Source organism: Schistocerca serialis, chromosome 1, assembly GCF_023864345.2.
Source record: "Schistocerca serialis cubense isolate TAMUIC-IGC-003099 chromosome 1, iqSchSeri2.2, whole genome shotgun sequence".
NCBI classification, from domain to species: Eukaryota; Metazoa; Arthropoda; class Insecta; order Orthoptera; family Acrididae; genus Schistocerca; species Schistocerca serialis.
The window spans coordinates 1167284774-1167306208 of record NC_064638.1 but is presented as its reverse complement, the minus strand read 5'-3'; the positions used below and the strand labels follow the sequence as shown (position 1 = coordinate 1167306208).

General features: G+C 42.3%; 1 protein-coding gene across 1 annotated transcript in view; it reads right to left on the bottom strand.

Moving 5' to 3' along the window:
- Nucleotides 1-16173, bottom strand: part of LOC126418476 (mitogen-activated protein kinase 1) — a 363697-nt gene extending 347524 nt beyond the window's left edge. The window contains exon 1 of the mRNA XM_050085252.1: nucleotides 16040-16173. Within this exon, the coding sequence (XP_049941209.1) occupies nucleotides 16040-16170 (131 nt within the window). The 5' untranslated portion in view covers nucleotides 16171-16173. The remainder of the gene's footprint in view (nucleotides 1-16039) is intronic.
- Nucleotides 16174-21435: the final 5262 nt, after the last annotated feature.

The window sequence follows — 21435 nt, the reverse complement described above, 5'->3', positions numbered from 1 at the left end:
GGACATCACACACATCCATGCCCGAGGCAGGATTCGAACCTGCGACCGTAGCAGCAGCGCGGCTCCGGACTGGAGCGCCTAGAACCGCACGGCCACCGCGGCCGGCTCGGTTGGGAAGAGAGGCTTAAAAACATCGTGCCCTCTCCAGAGACACGCTGACCCACAACTGTTGTGACTGGTCCTTCATATCCTGGACACTGGGGCTGGGACGGAGTTGACGTCCGAACTGGTTCCAAACGCGCTCTATCGGGGACAGGTCTGGAGATCTTGCTCGTCACGGGAGTACCTCATCATCGCGCAGACTGTTCAGAGAGACACGTGCCGCGCGTGGACGCACTTTGTCATTCCGAAAAGTGGCGTCACGATACCGTCGCATGGGAGGTAACACACGAGAACGCGCTATATCCGGAAAGTACTGCTGTGCTGTCTAAAGTTCACCGAATCACAACCGGCCGTGACCTGAAATCATCGCTGACGGCTTCCCACACCGTGACGCCACGAGTAACACAGCTGTGCCTCTCCAAAACATTGGAAAAATAGGACATAACAGGAGATACAGAAAAGATACTGGGGAAAATTCATAACCGCCCTTGTTTTGTCAACGCCGCCACGAGATTAAGCGGCCGGCCGCGGTGGTCTAGCGGTTCTAGGCGCTCAGTCCGGAAGCGCGCGACTGCTACGGTCGCAGGTTCGAATCCTGCCTCGGGCATGGATGTGTGTGATGTCCTTAGGTTAGTTAGGTTTAAGTAGTTGTAAGTTCTAGGGGACTGATGACCACAGATGTGAAGTCCCATAGTGCTCAGAGCCATTTGAACCATTTTTTTGAACGAGATTAAGCCACGCGAAAGCCGGGGTGGAGAGTCATTAAAGAAGGCTTGCTGCAAAAACTCCTACCCGGTAACGATCAAAACACACAGCTACAAGTACAGACAGGGTGTATACGCGGACAAGGAAAAAAATTCCCGAATTTCCCGGTTAAAAAAGCACTTTTTCCACAATAAGTGACAGCATGCTTTCACTCGTAGCTGTAAAAATATCAATTCTTTGAATGGCAAAGCTTTTATACACCAGCGTAGAACTTCCCGGCACTGCAGAGAACGAAAAATCTCGGCAAAAAAGCTTTGGAAAGATCTTTGATGTGTAGCAACATTTACGCTGAATATTTTCGTATTCGTATAGCGAAAGTATAGATTCGAATTCCAAACACAGCACGTTAATTTCCTAAGCACTGAGATCGAGACTGAAACGCGCTTTTGTAAGCCAATCATAGCTCATGTCACGTCATCTCGCCAGCCAATGACAGCATATATTAAGAGCTTAGGACACGTGATGTTGTCAGTCAATAGCAAAATCACTGTTAAGTAGCGCGAGCACACAAATAGGAAAAGTTAATTATTTAAATTAATGTACGTGGTGTAGCTACAAGAAAAGCTAAACTTTCACATATAATACATATAATATTGGTCTTTTTGCGTGTGACAGTTTCGGATACATGACACAAATGTGTGAATAAAATTTTAAATAACGACAATGTCTGGTCTTCTGGGCTCGAAATTCTTCTACGTGGCTGGTTCTCAATGTGTTAAGTTTTAAATGGGAGTCAAACGCAAAATTCATTGCACATTCTCACACGTAATATTTCATCTTGCGTACAAGGAAATTTACTTTGAATGGAACGCTTTTCAGAGCACTATTCATAATATTTCCCGCGACCTATTAGAAATAGGTTGGTTTCAGCAGTTGCCACAGAGCGCCAGAAACAGGCGTTACTGCACATGGGCAGCCACAATGACGTACGAGGGTGTGTGTGTGTGTGTGTGTGTGTGTGTGTGTGTGTGTGTGTGTGTGTGTGTGTTTTAGGATCTTACATGACGCCATAAAGGAAATAGAACAACAGAGGTTACTGGAGCATCGGAATTTCGTAAACCACATTAAAATGCATAATTCAGCTTAAACTTCACATTCATATGTCCAGATTCACCATGAAGTAAGCTTTTCAGTGCGGTTTTCGGGATGCAAATTATCTTGGAGTATCTGTATTATCTTATGTTTGGTTCTTTATTACCGTATGGCATAATGCCGTACGTGCCAGAAGATGAAAATGTGCACTTGAAATTCAGTGAACAGTTGAAACTAACCAATAGTGTGGAATGAAACATTTCGTTTCTAATAAATTGAGTGTCTCTGTGGAAAAGGTTAATAAAAGTTACATTTATTTAGTAAACCTACAAAAACAACTTAACTGTAATGCAAGGCGATTAATGCTTGACTGCCAGAAACGTGGAAAATAAAATAAAATCAGAAAAACTAATATTTTAGCTTTCCGTAATTATGTGAATGCATTTTAATTCACTTGACAGCGCCAAGCCACAGAAATCCGTTTTGTTTTCATTTGATGTGAGAACTGTAAACGAGGAGAAAAGAGCAAAATCACTAAACGTAAACACGACTCACGTGGAGACTATCATCCTCCCCATTACAGCCCAAACTGCTCCGCGCATGCGCGAATCTGGCAGCTTGGATTTTTTCCGGGTAGCATCTAGCTACTTGTTACTACTGCTGATACAGCTAACAGCCACACTTCAAGTAGCCAGAAGTGGGAATAGGTCCTGGCCATATGCAACTCAACTGCGCATGCGCGTGAGCCCGCTGGCAACGCAAGATTCAAGTTATGGAGGGGGGACTGCAAATTCCGTGAGAGACTTGAGTCTTGCGCTGGCAACTGCTCCAACGAACTTAATGTAAACATATGTGACGTCACGCTCATCGGCAGCAGTTTATTGTTATGACGTATTCCATAGTCTTCATCCTAGAGCCTTTGGCATTTTTCTGCTTATCAGTTTTTACCAGTCAAAATTAAAAAAATTTAACTGACGACTAAAACAAGGAAAAATTCCTGTAATTCTAAAAGTTTTCCGGGTTTTTCTCGGTTTTTTCCCCCGAAAAAAAAAAAACGAGTTTTCCGGATTGTCCCGGAGCATATACACTCTGTACACACTAACTTACGAACAGCACTACAACTTGAGTACAGAACTAAAACGGTCACTTGTCCTTTTGCGCGAGAGGGTGGCGCGGGCAGTAACAGTACTTAGGGGGAAAAAGGGAAAGCCCATGGACCCGACAGCATCTACGTGCAAGTCGTACAACAGCTCGTACCACTTGTTACCCTCGTTCCTAACCGAGACGCTAAGAATGATACCCGCATTGTGGGAAACAGCAGCCACAGTAATCCTCACGAAAGCAGCAGATCCAAAAACATACTCGCCGATTTGTTTACTGAACACAATTGCTGAAGTTCCAGGAACGCCTGCTGTGTGACGGAGTACATTCACACAGGCATATACGGGACTGGACCGCAATCACAATGCATTTCGGAAAAGCAATCAATTGACGAGGCGTTAAACCAAGCTCTCTGCGTAACAGGAAATGATTGAAAATACGAAACAGCCCTAATGATAGACATCGCAGGCGCACCTGAGATCAAATGGTTCAAATGGCTCTGAGCACTATGGGACTTAACAACTGAGGTCATCAGTCCCCTAGAACTTAGAACTACTTAAACCTAACTAACCTAAGGACATCACACACATCCATGCCCGGGGCAGGATTCGAGCCTGCGACCGTAGTGGTCGCGTGGTTCCAGACTAAAGCGCCTAGAACCGCTCGGCCACCACGGCCGGCCATGTGAGATCCTCTGTCATCCTGCGATGTTTGCGCGTCTAGGGGCGGGGCGGGGGGGGGGGGGGGGCGGCGGCAGGTGAGAACTGGCCAACCGGTACCTCAGCCTACGCGATTGCTGTAGGGACACGGTCGTTGAGTGGCGAACAGGGAACCAGAAACTGTCAAAAGATCCACTACGGAATACCTACAAGGATTGATATGTGGAACCCATCTTCTGGGGTCTAGCAACAGAACCTCTATTACATCTTGCGAAGAGGCTTGACTGATCCGATGGAATCGTAGCGTATGCCGATGACCAGCTGGGGCAGTGTCTGCAAATTCCCAAGCGCAGCTGCATATGAATAACTGGTGTACACAAACTGACCATTGCCCCGAACAAAACAGTTTGCATCCTACATGAAGGAAGACTCATAAGAAACCCATCGGGGAAGTCTCGCTGCCATTATTTGCTTCTATCGTCGGCGATCCATCCACGGGAAGGGAACGTTTGTTCGGCACCCATATTTGGTGATACTCGACACGTATAAACCACGAGTCGGCTTGCTGTCACCATCAACAATTCAAACAAGACAGAAGGCTGCATATCGATACCAAGCTTTCACACGTAACACTTTTCTTTAACTGAAGTCAAAATCCGTACTAAACTCAATTATATATATAGGTGCAATATTATAGGACACCGCTAAAACAACAAATTACGTAAGTGAAAGAACACAGTTTAGGTAATTTATATAATTGAACAAAAGAGAAGCAACCTAAATGATTGTCGACCAGAATTGGGCAACAGTAAGTGCAACAGATTCAGCCCTCATCACCATTTTCTCAGTGCATGGACTGTGACACAGGTGATACACTTTCGAGATAGTCTCATTTGACAAGGTTGTCCCTGGATTTACCAGCACTTGATGTCAGCCTATTCAACGATCTCCACATGGGCCGATCTAATATGTACCTGACTGTAGACACTCGGCAGGTTTTATCCACGTTAGAAGTTGGTCGGGTCTAACTGCCCACAGCTGTTCTCTGGTAGCAAGTGGAGAGAGCGCGCTCACGTTGAACTGAGGAGATTACTACTAGGTTTCAACCTAGACCTTGTGGGTTAATGACGATGGAATGGATGCAAATGATTCAGTTCAACCTTTTTCCTTTCAACATCTGCAGCTACTTTATGAAGCGTATGACATGGTACACTATCCGCCACGCATTAAACTTAGTTCGTAGGTGTCGGCTTCAGACATTCAGTGATAGTCGCGCAGTTTCATTCTGTGCGATGTCCACTTGCTTTGCTTGGGGGCAGAGCTATACACTACAGGACATGTGTACTTCCCTGCAGAGAAACAGAGTGCTGTGGTGCGATATCTGAAGACTCGGGGTTTTGCTTCCCTGTTAATGCCAGTGAGTTTCCGAATGGTGGTTTCAAATGGCTCTATGCACTATGGGACTCAACATCAGAGGTCATCAGTCCCCTAGACTTAGAACTACTTAAACCTAAGTAACCTAAGAACATCACACATCCATGCCCGAGGTAGGATTCGAACCAGCGACCGTAGCGGTCGCGTGGTTCCAGACTGTAGCGCCTAGAACCGCTCGGCCACTCCGGCCGGCTACCACTGAGAACTGTTGGCAAGTCGAGATGTGGGAGAACACCTGGTAATAATATTTCGAAATCATAGGCGGAAAGATCAGCTATAATTAATGCTTGAGTCAGACCTGGAAGTGAGCTCGGAAAGCCAAATGTCTAAACCTCTGCAGATCAGTGGCCTCTGACTGAAACCACCATTTCATTAACTTCGTTATGAAGTACGAATGACTTTCGCATGAAACCACCGATCCTATGGTAAGACAGGCAGCTAGTGGTACGGTGTGGTACTATGATAATGGTAGCCATAACATAGGGTTACCAAATCTAGCGGGGACTTCGTTGGTACACTAAGATGGGGGTGTAGAAATGAAGTAAAAATTTTATTTAATTTAATTACTTTTTATTTAGAACATCATTACATGGAACGTTTTGAGGCAGAAGTAGATGGTACACCATATTTTTCAGAAGATTTCACCTTTTTCAGCAATGCTTCTTTCCCCTTTTACGTATTTATAAAACTCCGCGCAAGTCAGCCTATAGTACTGGCACTGTAAGACTGATTCCATAGTCCCTGCTAGCAGTCGATTTCTTTCAGCATTCCACTGGGCAGATGTCAGCGAAAATGCTCTTTCCAAATGCAGAAACGCAGAAACAGAAAACAAATATTCACGCTTGGTTTCTAAAGAACTCTTCAGGTACATATATTTCTGAAAACTATTGTTATCTGAAACTTCATACAATTTTTTAAGGCATATAATAGTATTTGCAATCGTCGTCCATCTGGGGTTCCACATAACGTCATCCAATCTTTCTTAAAGGAAATAGCCCATTTCTCAAAGTAACCAAATGCTATGAAATATAAAAGCCATTGTCTCTTCCTCAAATTTCGAAATAAAATTAATTATTTCTTGGTTAGGGTTCTCTTTCTTTAATTAGTTTAAACTCATCTTGGTTTGCACACCAATAAATTTAGCAGTCCTCCTTTCATTCAGACGTTTTTGAGTGTCTATTGATAAGTTTCTTATTTCAATTATCGAGACCTTATTCTTCTCCAGGCTCGCAAATTGCTGCAGATTTCAATGCTGGACCACAAGTGTAAGATTGCGAAATATACAACGCAACATCATCGATATGGGCACTCGGAGCTGAAGGCCCACTCGTGCACTCTTGATGACTGCACCACACAAAGCTTTATGCCTCGCCTAGCACCGTCAACACCGACATTGGACTGTTAATGACTGAAAACTTGTTGCCTGGTCGGACGAGTGTCATTTCAAATTGCATCGAGTGAATGGACGTGTAGGGGTATGGAGACAACCTCATAAATCCATGGATCCTGCATGTCATAAGGGGACTGTTCAAGCTGGTGGAGGCTCTGGAACTGTGTGGGCGTGTGCAGTTGGAGAGACTGGGACCACTGATACGTCTAGATATCACTGACAGGTGACACGTAAGTGAGTATCCTGTCTGATCCCCTGCATCCACTCGTGTCCATTCTGCATTCCGATGGACTTGGATAATTCCATCAGGGCAATGCGAGACCCCACACGTCCAGAAATGCTACAGGATGGCTTCAGGAACGCTCTTCTGAGTTGATACACTTCCGATGGCCACCAAACTTCCCAGACATCAACATTGAGTATATCTGGGATGCCTTGCTAAGTGCTGTTCAGAAGAGATCTCCACCCCCTCGTACTGTTACGGATTTATGGACAGCCTTGCAGGATTCATGGTTTCCATTCCCTCCAGCATTACTTCAGGCATAAGTCGAATCCATGCCACGTCGTGTTGCGTTACTTCTACGTGCTCGCGGGGGCCCTACACGATGTCAGGCAGGTGTACCAGTTTCTTTGGCTCTTCAGTGTATGTTTCTTAGTCAATTATCGAGACTTTATTCTTCTCCACGTTTTATATATTTCTTTCAAACGGAGCCGAGTTTAACATCAGGAACACAACGAAAATTTCACTGATCAGGCAACTGAAAAAAAAAAAAAATTTTTTTTTTAGATGGCTTGTCTTCGGCGTCAAAAAATTGTTTAAATGGAATCCAAAGCTCAAGAATTCCCTCAGCTCCTGACATTAACAGCCATTATGTTTTTGAGTGAGATAGATGAGTCTGATGCTTGACATAAATGTACAAGCAGAACCCTTTCAATTTCTCTATACTTACCTTGAAAGTAATTAAATTTTTCATGAGGATTATTTCGATGTTGACAGTTAACGCTCCAACAAGGCTTGATATAGTACTGTGGGGAATATGGGCAAGGGATCCAGTTCCTTCTACATTTTTTCGTAGCTCATCTTTAATTTGGTGAAACACTTGCCGCTGGCCACGTCGAGGAAGCCCACCGAAGGTGTTGTCTCCACAAAAAGCGATTAATTTATCTAATGGAACTCGCAGCTCTCTTAAAGTGTCTAGACAAAACTTTGCAATTGTCTCCTACGACAGCTTCTGTTGGATTCCATCAGTTTCAGTAGAGTATTGAACAACTAACGCAAACATCTTTTCAGCCTTGTGGTTCGATGTCTCAGTGCATATGCCGTAAAATGAATAAAATGTATAAATAGGTTTTGATGTCGATGCTACCGCGAAACTGTTTATATGATTCTCCGTAGAAATGTGATGCCCCACATCCGCCTTATCTCCGTGAATTACTGAAACACCTAGGTATCTCACACAGCGCTTCCTGATCTGTACGTCCTTTCTTGAGAAGGATCATCCGCAAAGTGACATTTTCCATCCTTAGGCATTTTCATAAGCTATGATAAAATCAGCGCTGTCGTGCGTGGTCGGTACTTGGATGAGTGACCATCCAGGCCACCATGTGCTGTTGCCATTTTTCGGGGTGCACTCAGCCTCGTGATGCCAATTGAGGAGTTACTCGAACGAACAGTTGCGGCTTCGGTCAAGAATACCATCTTACGACCGGGAGAGCGGTGTGCTGACCCCACGCCTCTCCCATCCGCATCCTCCACCAAGGATGACACGGCGGTCGGATGGTCCCGGAAGGCCACTCGTGGCCTGAAGACGGAGTGCTTTTTATGATAAAATAAGTTTATTAGACGGTAAACAACCGACAGTAACAGTTCAGTCATAGAAGTACACTTCACACCCTATATGGCCGCAGTAAACAGACATTACTGACTTGCACTCGTCGTTCGTATTATGTTTAGAAAGAATCGTCGTGTCAGATCGCTATCCAAATGGGAAGTGCCCGATTCCTCCGCGCGGCACTGCTTTAACAGTTCCAGCCGCGTACTACTGGAGAAGCAATGTATTTTCTCGAATGATGGCGCTATACTAAAAGGCGCTTATACAGGATACGCAACATGCAATGCCATCTGTGAGACGACCAGCCAACATAAACTTGATATAAATGCAACTATGGCTGCATTTACATGTTAAACGGCGTTACTTCAGGACCATAGCCAGGCTCGCAACAGTACTTTGCAAAATCGGGACAAAATTGGTCTTGTCGGAATGTCGAGACAAGAGGTTCCATAGTGGCGACGATCCCGATATATCGGGACAGATGGCGACCCGACAATTGTAGCAGGTCATCTATCAGCAGCAGTCAGCGCAGAGATTGTGCTACGTGATAGAAGAAGCTTGTGGCCTTTTTTTGTAGTTATCATATCTTGTTCAATGACAGCGAAAGTAGTACGGTACATCTAAAATTATTGTAACGTAAATCTGAGTTTGTACTAATGCTGTTATGCGTGGTTTTGAAACGAAACCAATGGAGCAGTACGTACATTTGATATTAATTTATTAAATTTTACGACTTTTTTGCTTATTATTTAGGACTATAATTTGCTTTAGGCATTATGAGTTCACGAAAATTTTGAGACGTGGGACTGTGTCTGGGAAAAATGCGAAACTGCTTTCAAATTACCACACAGATGGAAGGTAGCAAACAGTGGTTTCAAAATGAAACCACATCCTTAAACCAAATCATTGCCTACTTTTTGCCAACTTATTCTTGTATTCGTTGGTTACTATGTTGATAACGATCAGTTCTGTGAAAAATTTAAAAACTGGAGTTTTTGCACTGTTGGGACTGAAAGGGTTAAGACGACAGATAAGTAGAAAACGCCAGTCTGCCACAAATACTCAGTTGCCAGCACCGGTTCGTAACTTAACTATGAGTTCAGTTATTTCGAGCTAATTGTAGGGTTGGGTGAAGGTTTAAGAGACGCCATGGACTCCAGTAGACTTAAAAAGAGGACGGTACGGACTATTTGCGTGCTATGGGGTGCGCCCTTCGACGATACGAACCAGCAATTTACAAAAAATCGCTTTATATAGTTCATAATTAACTCAGATTCCAGCAGGCAGGCTTTAGAAGAGCAAAAACAACAGACAATCAAGATTCCATAAGGCAAACCACTGGAAAAGATGGAACGAAGGGAGATACATTGCCTTCCTGTAGGCTTCACACATATACATGAGACAGCATTAAAAGACGACCAGTTTGGCAAGAAATTCTGTATGTTAAAATCACTATGAAATTCATCTGGCTGACGAAAGTGTTTACGAGGAAATCAAAATACACGGTGAAGCAAAGAATGAAATTAGCATGCAGGGGAAAGAGCGACTGTTTCATGATAGCCACAAGTCGCACTCAATGCGTTTTAATGAGAGCTTTCGATTTAACAGCATCATCATCAGAAACTCTGGAATTTACAGTCTGAAGTGCGGAAGTTGGCTGATTACATTGATGCTGCCAGAGATTAAACCAATGTAATCTGCCAACTACTGTGCTTTAAACTGTAAATTCCCATTTCTGAGGATCCTCTTGTTAAAGTGAGCGAAATTGCTCATTAAAACATACTGAGTGCGTCTTGTGACTGACCTGAAAAACTCAAGAGTGAAATGTTAGAAGAATTCGAGATAAACAGAGCCTATTATTGTGACAGTATTTACTCGTCTCTGGTTTAACCTAGTCCTAGAAATGGTGTTAGGCAAGTGGCAAATTTTGGCATATGAGTTCGACTAAATCGCAGGATAAATATTCTAGCCTATGTTCATAAGGTTGTATTTATAGACCAGACTGAAGAGTTCAAGGCGATGTTGAGAAATTAACAGAGAATATCCAAAATGGCGCGCTGAAGATAGTCCACGAAACAGCAAATACCTCACTGTCAGCATAAGCAGGAAGACTAATACTAAATTAGAAATCGATGGAAAAGTTTCTGAAAATGTAGAAAGCATGAAGTATCTCGGGGATCTCTTGCAATATAAAAATCTAATGGATTATGAACTATTGGCCATGACGCAAGTACGCCACAAGGCACGCTTTAAACTTGATAGTTACTGTTTCGTGCCATACCACGGTGGAAAGTTTATGGGCTTTTCATTTTCGGTGAAGCAATTGTTATTTGTGTATTTTAAAATGGCTCTGAGCACTTTGGGACTTAACATCTGAGGCCATCAGTCCCCTAGAACTTAGAACTACTTAAACCTAACTAACCTAAGGACATCACACACATCCAAGCTCGAGGCAGGATTCGAACCTGCGACCGTAGCGGTCGCGCGGTTCCAGACTGAAGCGCCTACAACCTGTTTATTATTTTGATGCACTATTACTACGGCTGTTTCCTCAATGGGAAGAAGGTGAATCACAGAATTTTATTTACAGACAAGATGGTGCGTCACCTCACTGGCTTAATTCAGTACGCGATTGGTTAAACGGTGTTGTAACCGACCACTGGATTGGTCGCAAGAGGCCGGGTGACAGAGCTTAATTCGCATGGCCTCCACTTCCACCCGCTCTGACGCCATGCGTTTTTTACCTTTGGTGTTCATAAAGGATCATGTGTATGTACCTCTGCTACCAGCTTATCTACCAGAGTTCAGAAACAGGACTGAAGCAGTTGGCAACAATTACTTCACACACACTGATCAACGTTGGGGAAGAACTCGCCTATCGTCTCAACGTGTGATCAATGGTGCTCACATTGAAACTTGAGTTGCTCTTTCACTTGATATTATTTATAATTGTAACTCGAATGTAATAAATTCTACAAAGCCTTAAAACCCCGATGTTAATTTTTAAACACCCGGGGTACTTTGACATAGTTATGATGGAACCATCCGCTCGTACCCCAAATTATCCATTTGCAACGACAGTCCAAGTAACGACCGCAAGCAAGATGGCATAGCTAAACTTGTCTTAAGGGGATTGCTAAACATCGTATCATGAATCCCACATGGCGCTGCTCAACTCTGTCAGGACGAGGATCTTACTCTTTTAAGATAAAACGAAACTTTTTAAACAGCTGAACTGATAGCAACAATGATTGCTGTAACGGTTATAAACGAAGTTTGAACTACAGATGTGTCAGTAAACTGTTGGCTGCTATGTGAAGCAAGCCCACTCTAGCAGCTGCTACGTGATGTGAAGATGGGGTCGAGCGGTGGGGAGGATTTCGTGCAATTATCACACATTTCGTTTTAAAGCCTCCACTCATGAACAAAGCCAAACTGAGCTGCATGAAGTCGTGGGTTTGAATGAGGCCGTGGAAGTAATTATACACGGAGACTGCAAGAAAATGTCCAGATATCGAAATGCAAGACAGCTGAGGGAAAGTGAGGTAGTTCTGACTGTAGACATCTCAAGTACAAAACACTGTATACGAAAAACTAAAAGCGAATAAGTTGTACGTGCGACGGTAGCTGTGGACGCTGACTTGAGAAACAGCCCATTTGCAATAATTTTTCGGCTCAGTTTGACAACTTTAGCCGAAATGCGCAGGGCGGCTTTTTTTTATTATCGATTCATGATCGTGAAGTAAACTTGGATCTGTAATTATTACGCAAAACAGCGAACGAAACAAGTGACAAAACGTGAACATGCACTGAATATCGGTAGTTTGCTAATAGGTTTTTTTGGACGCCCTCTACCCACCCCCCTTTTTTTACGGATGGGGTAACTCTTGCGGTAAAATCCTCAGTTACCTGGAAATCGGCAATATGGAAACTGGGACTTACGAGCTATTCTTAAATATTTTCAAACGTGAGCTGAATGAAAAGCGATTAAGAGTGTCACGCAATAGGGTGACCTTTCACCAGGGTAATGCATCGTCCTACAATACACCACTCACAATGGTAAAAGTGAATGAATTGGGTTTCGAATTCTTTCCGCATCGACAATATTCTCCAGATTAACTAAAAAAGATTTCTTTCTGTTCCCAGCCTTGAAAACGTGGCTTGGTGGCAAGAGTTTAACAAACCATATTTCTTCCTTAGGAATAATTACGTAGGCACCTTTTTAGGACGAAATGTGTATCCATAGATGGGGACGGCTAGAAAACAATTTTTGTTCTAAAAAGGATATAGCGACAGGGGTTGCTGGCGTACACTGCAGAGTTAATGATACAAGAAATTATCAGTACGTTGCATCTGGTATTAAAAGTATCCTCCGAGAACCTTTACTGTCAAAGTAACTGCCTCATGAGAAAACAGCAAATTTGCTCACTTAGACGTCTAAGACAGGTCTGGCCTTGTTTTTTAAAAACATAAAAACCAAAGACGAACATGTAACTCTGACGCTGTCTTGCTTTACTTATGGCAAGAAACTCATTTCTATCCACATTCAGTGCGGAATGGTAAAAGTTTGATAATGTATCCTTGAAATAATTCAGACGTATTGTTGAAGAGTAGGACTCCTCAATCAATGAACATCAGACAAAACTATTAACTGATCTGGGTATAAGGAACACAAGAATACCGACTGAAAATGTTTTGCTGACTCACTGAACTAGGTGTGCCTTTGCAGACACTTTAAGATAACTGTATTTGCTTTGATATTCCTTATCTCTGAATGCTATGTAGACCCCTACACTGCGTCTAGAGAAGTACTTATCATGGATGACAACTGACAAATCATGCCATAAATATTGTCAATAAGTGGAATAGTGATAAAACATATGACCCCAGCAGCTAAAAACATTAAGAAAGAAAACTTGCAACTTCTCCCTGCAATGGGGGAAGTACAAAAAGTGAGTTATTGAGCACATTCTGTCCAATACATTTGCAAAGACACAGCAGTCTCCACAGGGAAGTATCAGACTCGAAACACACAGGTCCAGAGTTGAATTTTCAGTTGGTTCTTGCATTTTTTTGGTCACATGGTTTCTTTTTACCTCTGCAATTATCTGTTAGTGTGAAAAATACCATATCTTATGTGTTGGTTATGGTTCACTTTTAACTGTAGTTCGCTTGTAACTGCTTGGATAAGTCAACTGTAAGATGAGAATAAGACAAGGGCATACAACCTTCAATTGTGGACAGTGTTACATTTCACCACTACTCAACGAAATGCAGTTATATTAATGTAGCACTGAATTCCATTGGTGAACAACAGTACAATCAGACATGAAGGATGGGGCACTTTTAGATCATACATAACACACTGCTTTTGTCAGTACTCTTACAGTTGTGGCATACCACACACACAAAGGACCAATTTCTGAATATAATGAACTATAGATGAAAGAAATATCAAACTCAGCTGCAATAACACTTATTTTTACTTAATGAAATAATGAAAATGTCTCTTTCCGTAACTACATCTACCCACAAAGCCAATGTAAGCCACAGTCAAATACAATATCTCCATCCCCAGATTTGTGTTATGAAAGGAAACAATATTTCAAAGATACTCAATAACAACAAAACACCTAACTGTTTATTATAATTCAACATTCTATTTCCTGATTAATTACAAATCAAAACCATTTACTGAATAAGATCTTAGGAGTACAACACAAATGCAAAAACCATCTTGCTCAGGATATGTTTGAGAAACATTGTATGTAGGTGCTATAGATAGAGTAGAAATGGTATGTTTTGATGAGATGCATGCAGTAGATGAATAAATATGGCCATAAAGTGGAAAGGTCGAGAAAGTGAAAAACAACCCCCCCCCCCCCTTTTGACCCGAGATACATTGCACATATAGAGATTTAAATTGAGCTATTTCGTAGGAAGTAATTTAAAATAGCAGATAATCAAACATTTATTACAAAAACACAGCAATGCCAATAATTGAGGTATTACTTGAAAGTCAATAAAATGCAAAAACTGTATGAGACATGGTGTAGCCTGTGAAATCAGACTAAAACAAAATAAAAAAAGGAGCATACAGCAAATCAACAGTTATTGTGGCATGGCTCATAAAAGCTGATGACACCATTTCTGGGCAGTAGAAACATTAAAAAATAGACCCATATTCTAGACAACACAGAACACACCAACTAATGAAGAATAATGTACACATGGCCTTCAGCAATAACAAACATTAAATCACTGACAATGAGTGTCCCAGTCATCACAGCAAAATGTGTCCTTTTTGAGCATTTATGTAGAGTTTCTCAGAATTTTAAGAGAAATACTTGTCTGTTGACTTTTCTATTTACTTGCACAGTAAATATATATTACTCTGTGAGAATAAGGAGGAAAGAGTAGTGTCCAGGTCTACAGACTATTCTTGACAGCAAAATTGCTATGATCCAGTGAAATATTGCATCTAGTGGAATCCATAGGCTTTTGGACAGTTAAATGTATGTTCATAGCATATTTAGCAGTGGAGTGTGCTGGCTCTATTGCCGCTTTCACACATTCTTTTAATGTGGTATTTGGTGACTGAACTAAACACTTAATGGTAAAGGATGGCCGCCTTAACTGTCAAATCTATGACAATTTGTGTAGCAATGCTACGTTTGAAATTTAGTAATTAATTGCGTATTCGAGCATCAATAGCAGCCACCAATAACAGTTTTATGGACAATTTGAACAGTTTCATAAAGGAAAATAATACGGCAGGAATCCTTCGAAATGATCTGATCTTGAACGAAAATTAGGTGTCTAAAAAGGTATTGTTATTGTTTACTGAACACTGTGAGAACATTTTATTTATATCAAGGCAAAAATGACATTACAGAAATTCAATCGGCATATCTGCAACACTGCACGAAAAAAAAAGAAAAAGGAAATGACTCATGAGCGATATGATAGTCCCCAACACATTTCGACTACTTTCTCTTAAAATATATCTGTCGGTAACTGCAATCAACAAACAAGGAAGGAAACAGTTATCAAACGGAAATTATTCATTCGATGAATCATGTAAATGATGGCTAATTAATAGTACAGAAAAGGGACTAGTAAACAGTATGACCAAACTATTATTTATATTTCTGTAATCACTACTCAATGGATCACGAAAGTTTATTCGCTTTTAAGCAAGAACATAACCTATTTACACAGCTGTGTATAAATTACATCAAAATTCCATGAACTATAGCCAAGTTTCGGATAACTGCCTTCGGAAAAAAAATGCTTAACAACCAACCGAAAGGCAGAGAGCTAAGGTGAATTTACGTCAGAAATGTTTCTCTATCTCTGTAAACAAACACTGCAGCTTGATGTTGCAAGTAGACGATAATTTCACGTTACTGAAAAACATATTGCTCCTTCCATTCACGAAAAACGAAAAATTTGTTGGCAAATATAGTTCCTTTCGGCACACTGGTTTTCTGTTCTACACATATATGTAAGAACGCAGATTTCGACAGTAATACAACGATGTGGTCGCTGAAAACGAAGGATGGCGTGTGATTACGTAAAATCGTGACTTGAAATAGCCTAGTTAACAATGACATTACTTTTCTGAATGTCAACAACTGTGCATGACGCTTCGGCAGCTGACACCGATATGGCATTTAACAAATATGTATGAAATAAACTGATAATAAGAGAGTATTACTTACACAACCATTCCATAAGCACCTTCTCCTATGTATGAAAGGTTGGTATAACGCGGTCCAACTTCAAATAATTGCCCCCGAACAACTTCAGCATTTGGATTACCTACGGCAGCACTTCCACCCTCCGCCGCCATTTTGACAACTACCTTGCAGCACGGAATATAACTTGCGCGAGTCGCCACAAGGCGCGGTTTCTGTCTCCGTTTCTCCCTCGTGATGGATTCTGGGAAGATGAAGCGCCATGTTTGAATTCGTCGCCGGCATTTCAGCGTTGGTTATGCAGCGAACGTATTCGGTGGAAAATTATTTCGCATCAGAAACAAACAGCGAGTGTAAATTTCGCTACTCGTGCTTTATTTTTATTGTGGAGGTTAAAAGACGTCTGTAGCGTGATTCAGGTGAAATATATCTGAAATAAAGACATCACGAGCCCGTTAAAGTTGAAACTTACTGGTAACTTAAAACTGTGCGTTGGATAGCTGAGTCGATAAGAGTATTTGCAGGCGCATGGCAAGATTCTGGCTTCGAGTCCGGTCTGACACACAGTTTTTACCTGTCAGGAAATTTCAAAACAGCACATGCTCTTATGCAAAGAGGTAGGTTCATTCTGGAGACATAGAGAATTATTTATTTTCTGAACTTCCCGTTTGTCCAGACGTCTGGATTCCCATTACGTGCAACTAGTTCGTTATTCTGAAACTAAACTTGCGTACTCCACTACTAATTTGCATATTGTACCAAATGCTACCCAGTGCCGTCATTTCTATATTTTACTGCTATTTGGAGTGACACATTTTTCAGCAATAATATCATAAATTTCTGTTGCAGTATTAAATAACGTCTCAGTCAGTGTGTGAATATGGACCAGTATCCGATCTCGAGTGGCTTGTAATACTGGATGCAACTGCCCGGATAAGGTGGAGAAGCAAGAGCCCAGTTTTGCTAAAAACTGATTCCACCTAAGCGGCCTCCGAAGATATTTCCATCTGTCTTTGCGTGTAAAAACAAGTTTTTTGCTGTCGCTTACATGAACTAAATCGTATGGCTAGTAAATGTTAAACGAAACAAGACATACCGAATATACCGACGGAATTCGCGTTGGTTTCACCACGGAATGTCTCTCACAGATCCCGTTAACCGCATTTGTAGGTCAAATAAAGGACTATTGGGATTTAAAACCTCCCCAACGACTAGATGACCAGAAAAAAACCAAAAGCTCGTCGTAGTTTCGTATCCCTTTTTTCATCTGCTTGAATATAATTAGAGAAACCGCACAAAATATATACGTTGACTAGCGAGATTTTCAGGAAGCTCCGGAAACTGAATTCCTAGTCGTTTTGCACCACACTATCCAACGTATCATGGCCACAGGAACTATTAAACTATTAAAATACTGTCATAGACAGGCTCAGAGTAGACTAGCATGCTACGTATTCTGTTAATGAAACAGAGAGTGGTGGCCCACGAACTTAAAACACCCAGATCGTTTATACCTCACTTCTTCGAGACTGAGATGGAAATTTTTTTCTTACAAGCGAAACGGACAGTATCTGTCAGACGCGGATCCAAGGGTGGGGTCAAACGGTCATAAACCCCACTCGTGAAGAATATTTTATTAAAATGCTTTACATTTGTACATGAAATTAATTTTCAAATTTCTCAGATTTGGAAGAATAATGTAGAATGAAAACTTAGGTGTACCGCAAATGGCAAAGACTCGTTGAACATGTGAGTTACGTTTAACACTTGATTGGGCTTCTGGACTGGCCAGCTGTAGGAAATATCGAAACCAGGAAATGGCGTCGATCCAAGGCTGACCATGCCGTGTGGCTAGGGCGTCCCGTCGGGTAGACCGCTCGCCTGGTGCAAGTCTTTCGAGTTGACGCCACTTTGGCGAATTGCGTGTCGATGGGGAGAAAATGGTGATGATAAGGACAACACAACACCCACTCCCTGAGCGGAGAACATCTCTGACCCGGCCGGGAATCGAACCCAGGCCGTCAGGTATGTTAACTTATTGTAGCTATCAATACGCAGAATACAGCTCACAGGAAAGGACCTGTTCAGCGGCGTTCTCGCGTCTAATTCTTTGTTCGCTTTGATTATCAATTTCGTAACATCGACATCACAATTGATTGTTTAACAGCCAGATATTACTAGCTGTGACCTTTAAAAATGGGTAAAAGAGGGGACATTTCAGTACGTAAAAAAGATGAGGTCAAAGCCCCCGTTAATACGAAAATATATTCCAGTCGGGAAATTTCACGGAGGCTGGAGATGTCAGAAGCTAGTGTGAGGCGAATAAAGAAGAAAATTGATTCAGGTGAAGAATTGAGCTCCAGAAGGAAGAATAAATGTGGAAGAAAACCCAGTTTTTACCCCGTGGTCAGAAAGATTTCTCAAAAGAATTTGCCTATAAAACAGATTTGCATCGACGAAACAGGTAAAATCTCAACTGGAAGAGACTAATGTGAATACATCTGAACGCACTGTTGGCAGAAAGTTGAAAACAGCCACAATGAAAGCAAAGCGTCTGAAGTGGGCTAAACAGTGTTGTGATAATGATGTGGACTTCTGGAGAGCGGTAATTTAACTTAAAAAATGGTTCAAATGGCTCTGAGCACTATGGGACTTAACATCTTAGATCATCAGTCCCCTAGAACTTAGAACTACTTAAACCTAACTAACCTAAGGACAACACACAACACCCAGCCTTCACGAGGCAGAGAAAATCCCTGACCCCGCCGGGAATCGAACCCGGGCGGTAATTTAACTTCAAAATTATTATTTGCGTAATGAGACAACCTATGTACATTGATTCATAGTATATTAATTATGTTTCTTGATTTTTACAGTTATACTTCAGCGATGAAAGCACGTTTGAAATTTTAACTAACAAATCTTAGTATATGCACCGTCGAACATGAGAAAAAATTGATCCTGACTGCATTATTCAGACCTTAAAACATGCAACTAAGGTGATGATTTGGTCCGTCATCTGTGACAAGGTTACAGGACGTCTTTACGTGGTTAAAGCCATAATGAGGCAAGACCAGTACAAGGAAGTCCTGCAAAAACGGTTAATACCACAGCTCAGAGAATGGTTCCCGAATGGGGAACCATTTATTTTTGTGCAGGATGGAGCTCCTTGTCACACAGCCAGGTCAGTTAAGTCCTTTCTGAAGGAACAAAATATCCCTCTGTTAGACTGGCCAGGTAATAGTCCCGACATGAACTCCACAGAAAATGCATGGGAACTAATGAAGAGGGAGGTGGCAAAAGATGTCTTCACAACAAAAACACAGCTCTTAGAGAAGATCGTCCATGTGCGGTATCATCATCCACAAATGCAGGACACAGTACAGTCCTGCTTAGACAGCATGCCACGTCGCATTAAGGCTCTCATAGCTGCAGAAGGTGGCTCAACAAGATGTTAAAACTAATATTTTCACTTTCACAATATTTTAATTTTTGTTGCAATTATTGAAATAAAATATTATCATTTTACCACAATTTATGTATTAAAAAACAAATTTAGTTAGACTAAAATCAAAATTTGTTTAAAAGCTGTAGTGTGTCTAATAAATCGGCCAGGGACTGTACAGTGCTTCTAAAACTAGAGATCCGCCCTGGCTTCAAGAGGGGAGCACTGGGTACAGTGCTCAAAATATATGTTGCACATTGCTTTATTGTCAATACTGGAGGTAATAGGTAACAAAACCGATTTTGTTCTGTCAGATACAGCCACAAGAAAACAAAAATAAAGAAGATAAACTTATTTCCATTTGATAAACACAGAATACCTTTTGAAAAGATTCATGTGCAGACACTATAATTTCTTCTCACTGTCATCTTGCAGAACATGTTGTTTACGAACAGACTGTTCCTCCTTGTAATTTGAGACACTTGAATGCGGTTTGGCAAAATTGTCCAGACAAGCCCGCGGGACATTGTTCCATTCCTCTACAGCGGGCTCTATGATGCCCTTGAAGGTCTCTGAAGGGGCAGGAAGACTGCAAATCACTCGTTTTAGCACAGTCCATGCATTCTCAATGTAGCTGAGATCTGGAGAATATGGAGACCTTTCCATCCGACTGATTCTACGCTCCACTAGGAAGGTGTTCACAAGATTGTGGCGATGGCAGAATGCATTGTCGTCCATCAGCGTGAATCCCGCTCCAATATGTTCACCAAATGGAGCCACAATGTGTGCAAGGGCGTCATACCAGTCATCCTCCCCTGTATTGCCACAGGGGCTGTCCTGCAGCCATACATGACTCGACCCCAAAACGTGACTGAACCGTCTTGATTAGGGAGGCTGTCTACGACACAGTTACTGTGTAAACGTCGTCCTCGTTGCCTCAACACACGAATATCAGTATTGTCAGGGTGGAGGCTGATACGCGTCTCATCAGAAAAGAGCGCTGAGTCCCGTTGCTGCCTGGTCCACAAAGAGTGATTTCGTGCCGAGGCGACACGAGACCCTTCCTAAACCCGATCTAGAGGAGGATCCTTGAAGGGTCTTCTGGCACGCAATCCCTGCTAGTGAAGCCTGTTTCGTATCATTTGTGTTGACATCTGCACTTCTTTCGCAGTTTGAAACTGCCGCCGTAGACGTGTAGCATTATGTTGAGGATTTCTGCTTGCTGGTTTACGCAGATATCGGTCCTGCACACCCGTTGTTTTTCTTCCGCGGTCACTTCTATGAGAATGGTCAATTGGTCCTGCCGCTAGAAACTTGTTCCAGGTTCTAGAGACATCACTTTGACGCACGGCGGCATTCGCTGGGACGTCCACCTGTCTCATCCCCTGCTCCATTAGAGTGACTGTAAGTGAGTCTCTGACCGCACGTTATTGTTGTCCGAGCTGTCCTGGAGCAACAAAACTCTCGTAGTGACATACAACACAAGTATTGCAATGTTTACAGGTGACACGGCTGCCACAGACTGCACGTATTGCCCCCTGTTTCCGCTGGAATTACATTACAAAAAAAATCAATGAACCGATATCATAACGTATTTCTGGATCACAACGTTCAGTATTAAAGTATCGGCCATAGGCAACATTTATTTTGACCACCTTATAGGTCTATATAGTAGATGGTTGGTTGGTTTGGGGAAGGAGACCAGACAGCGAGGTCATCGGTCTCATCGGATTAGGGAAGGACGGGGAAGGAAGTCGGCCGTGCCCTTTGAAAGGAACCATCCCGGCATTTGCCTGGAGCGATTTAGGGAAATCACGGAAAACCTAAATCAGGATGGCCGGACGCGGGATTGAGCCGTCGTCCTCCCGAATGCGAGTCCAGTGTCTAACCACTGCGCCACCTCGCTCGGTCTATATAGTAGAACGACTTGTCTTGCGCAGCAATAATTTTGTTTACGGGCCATTGCATAGAGCAC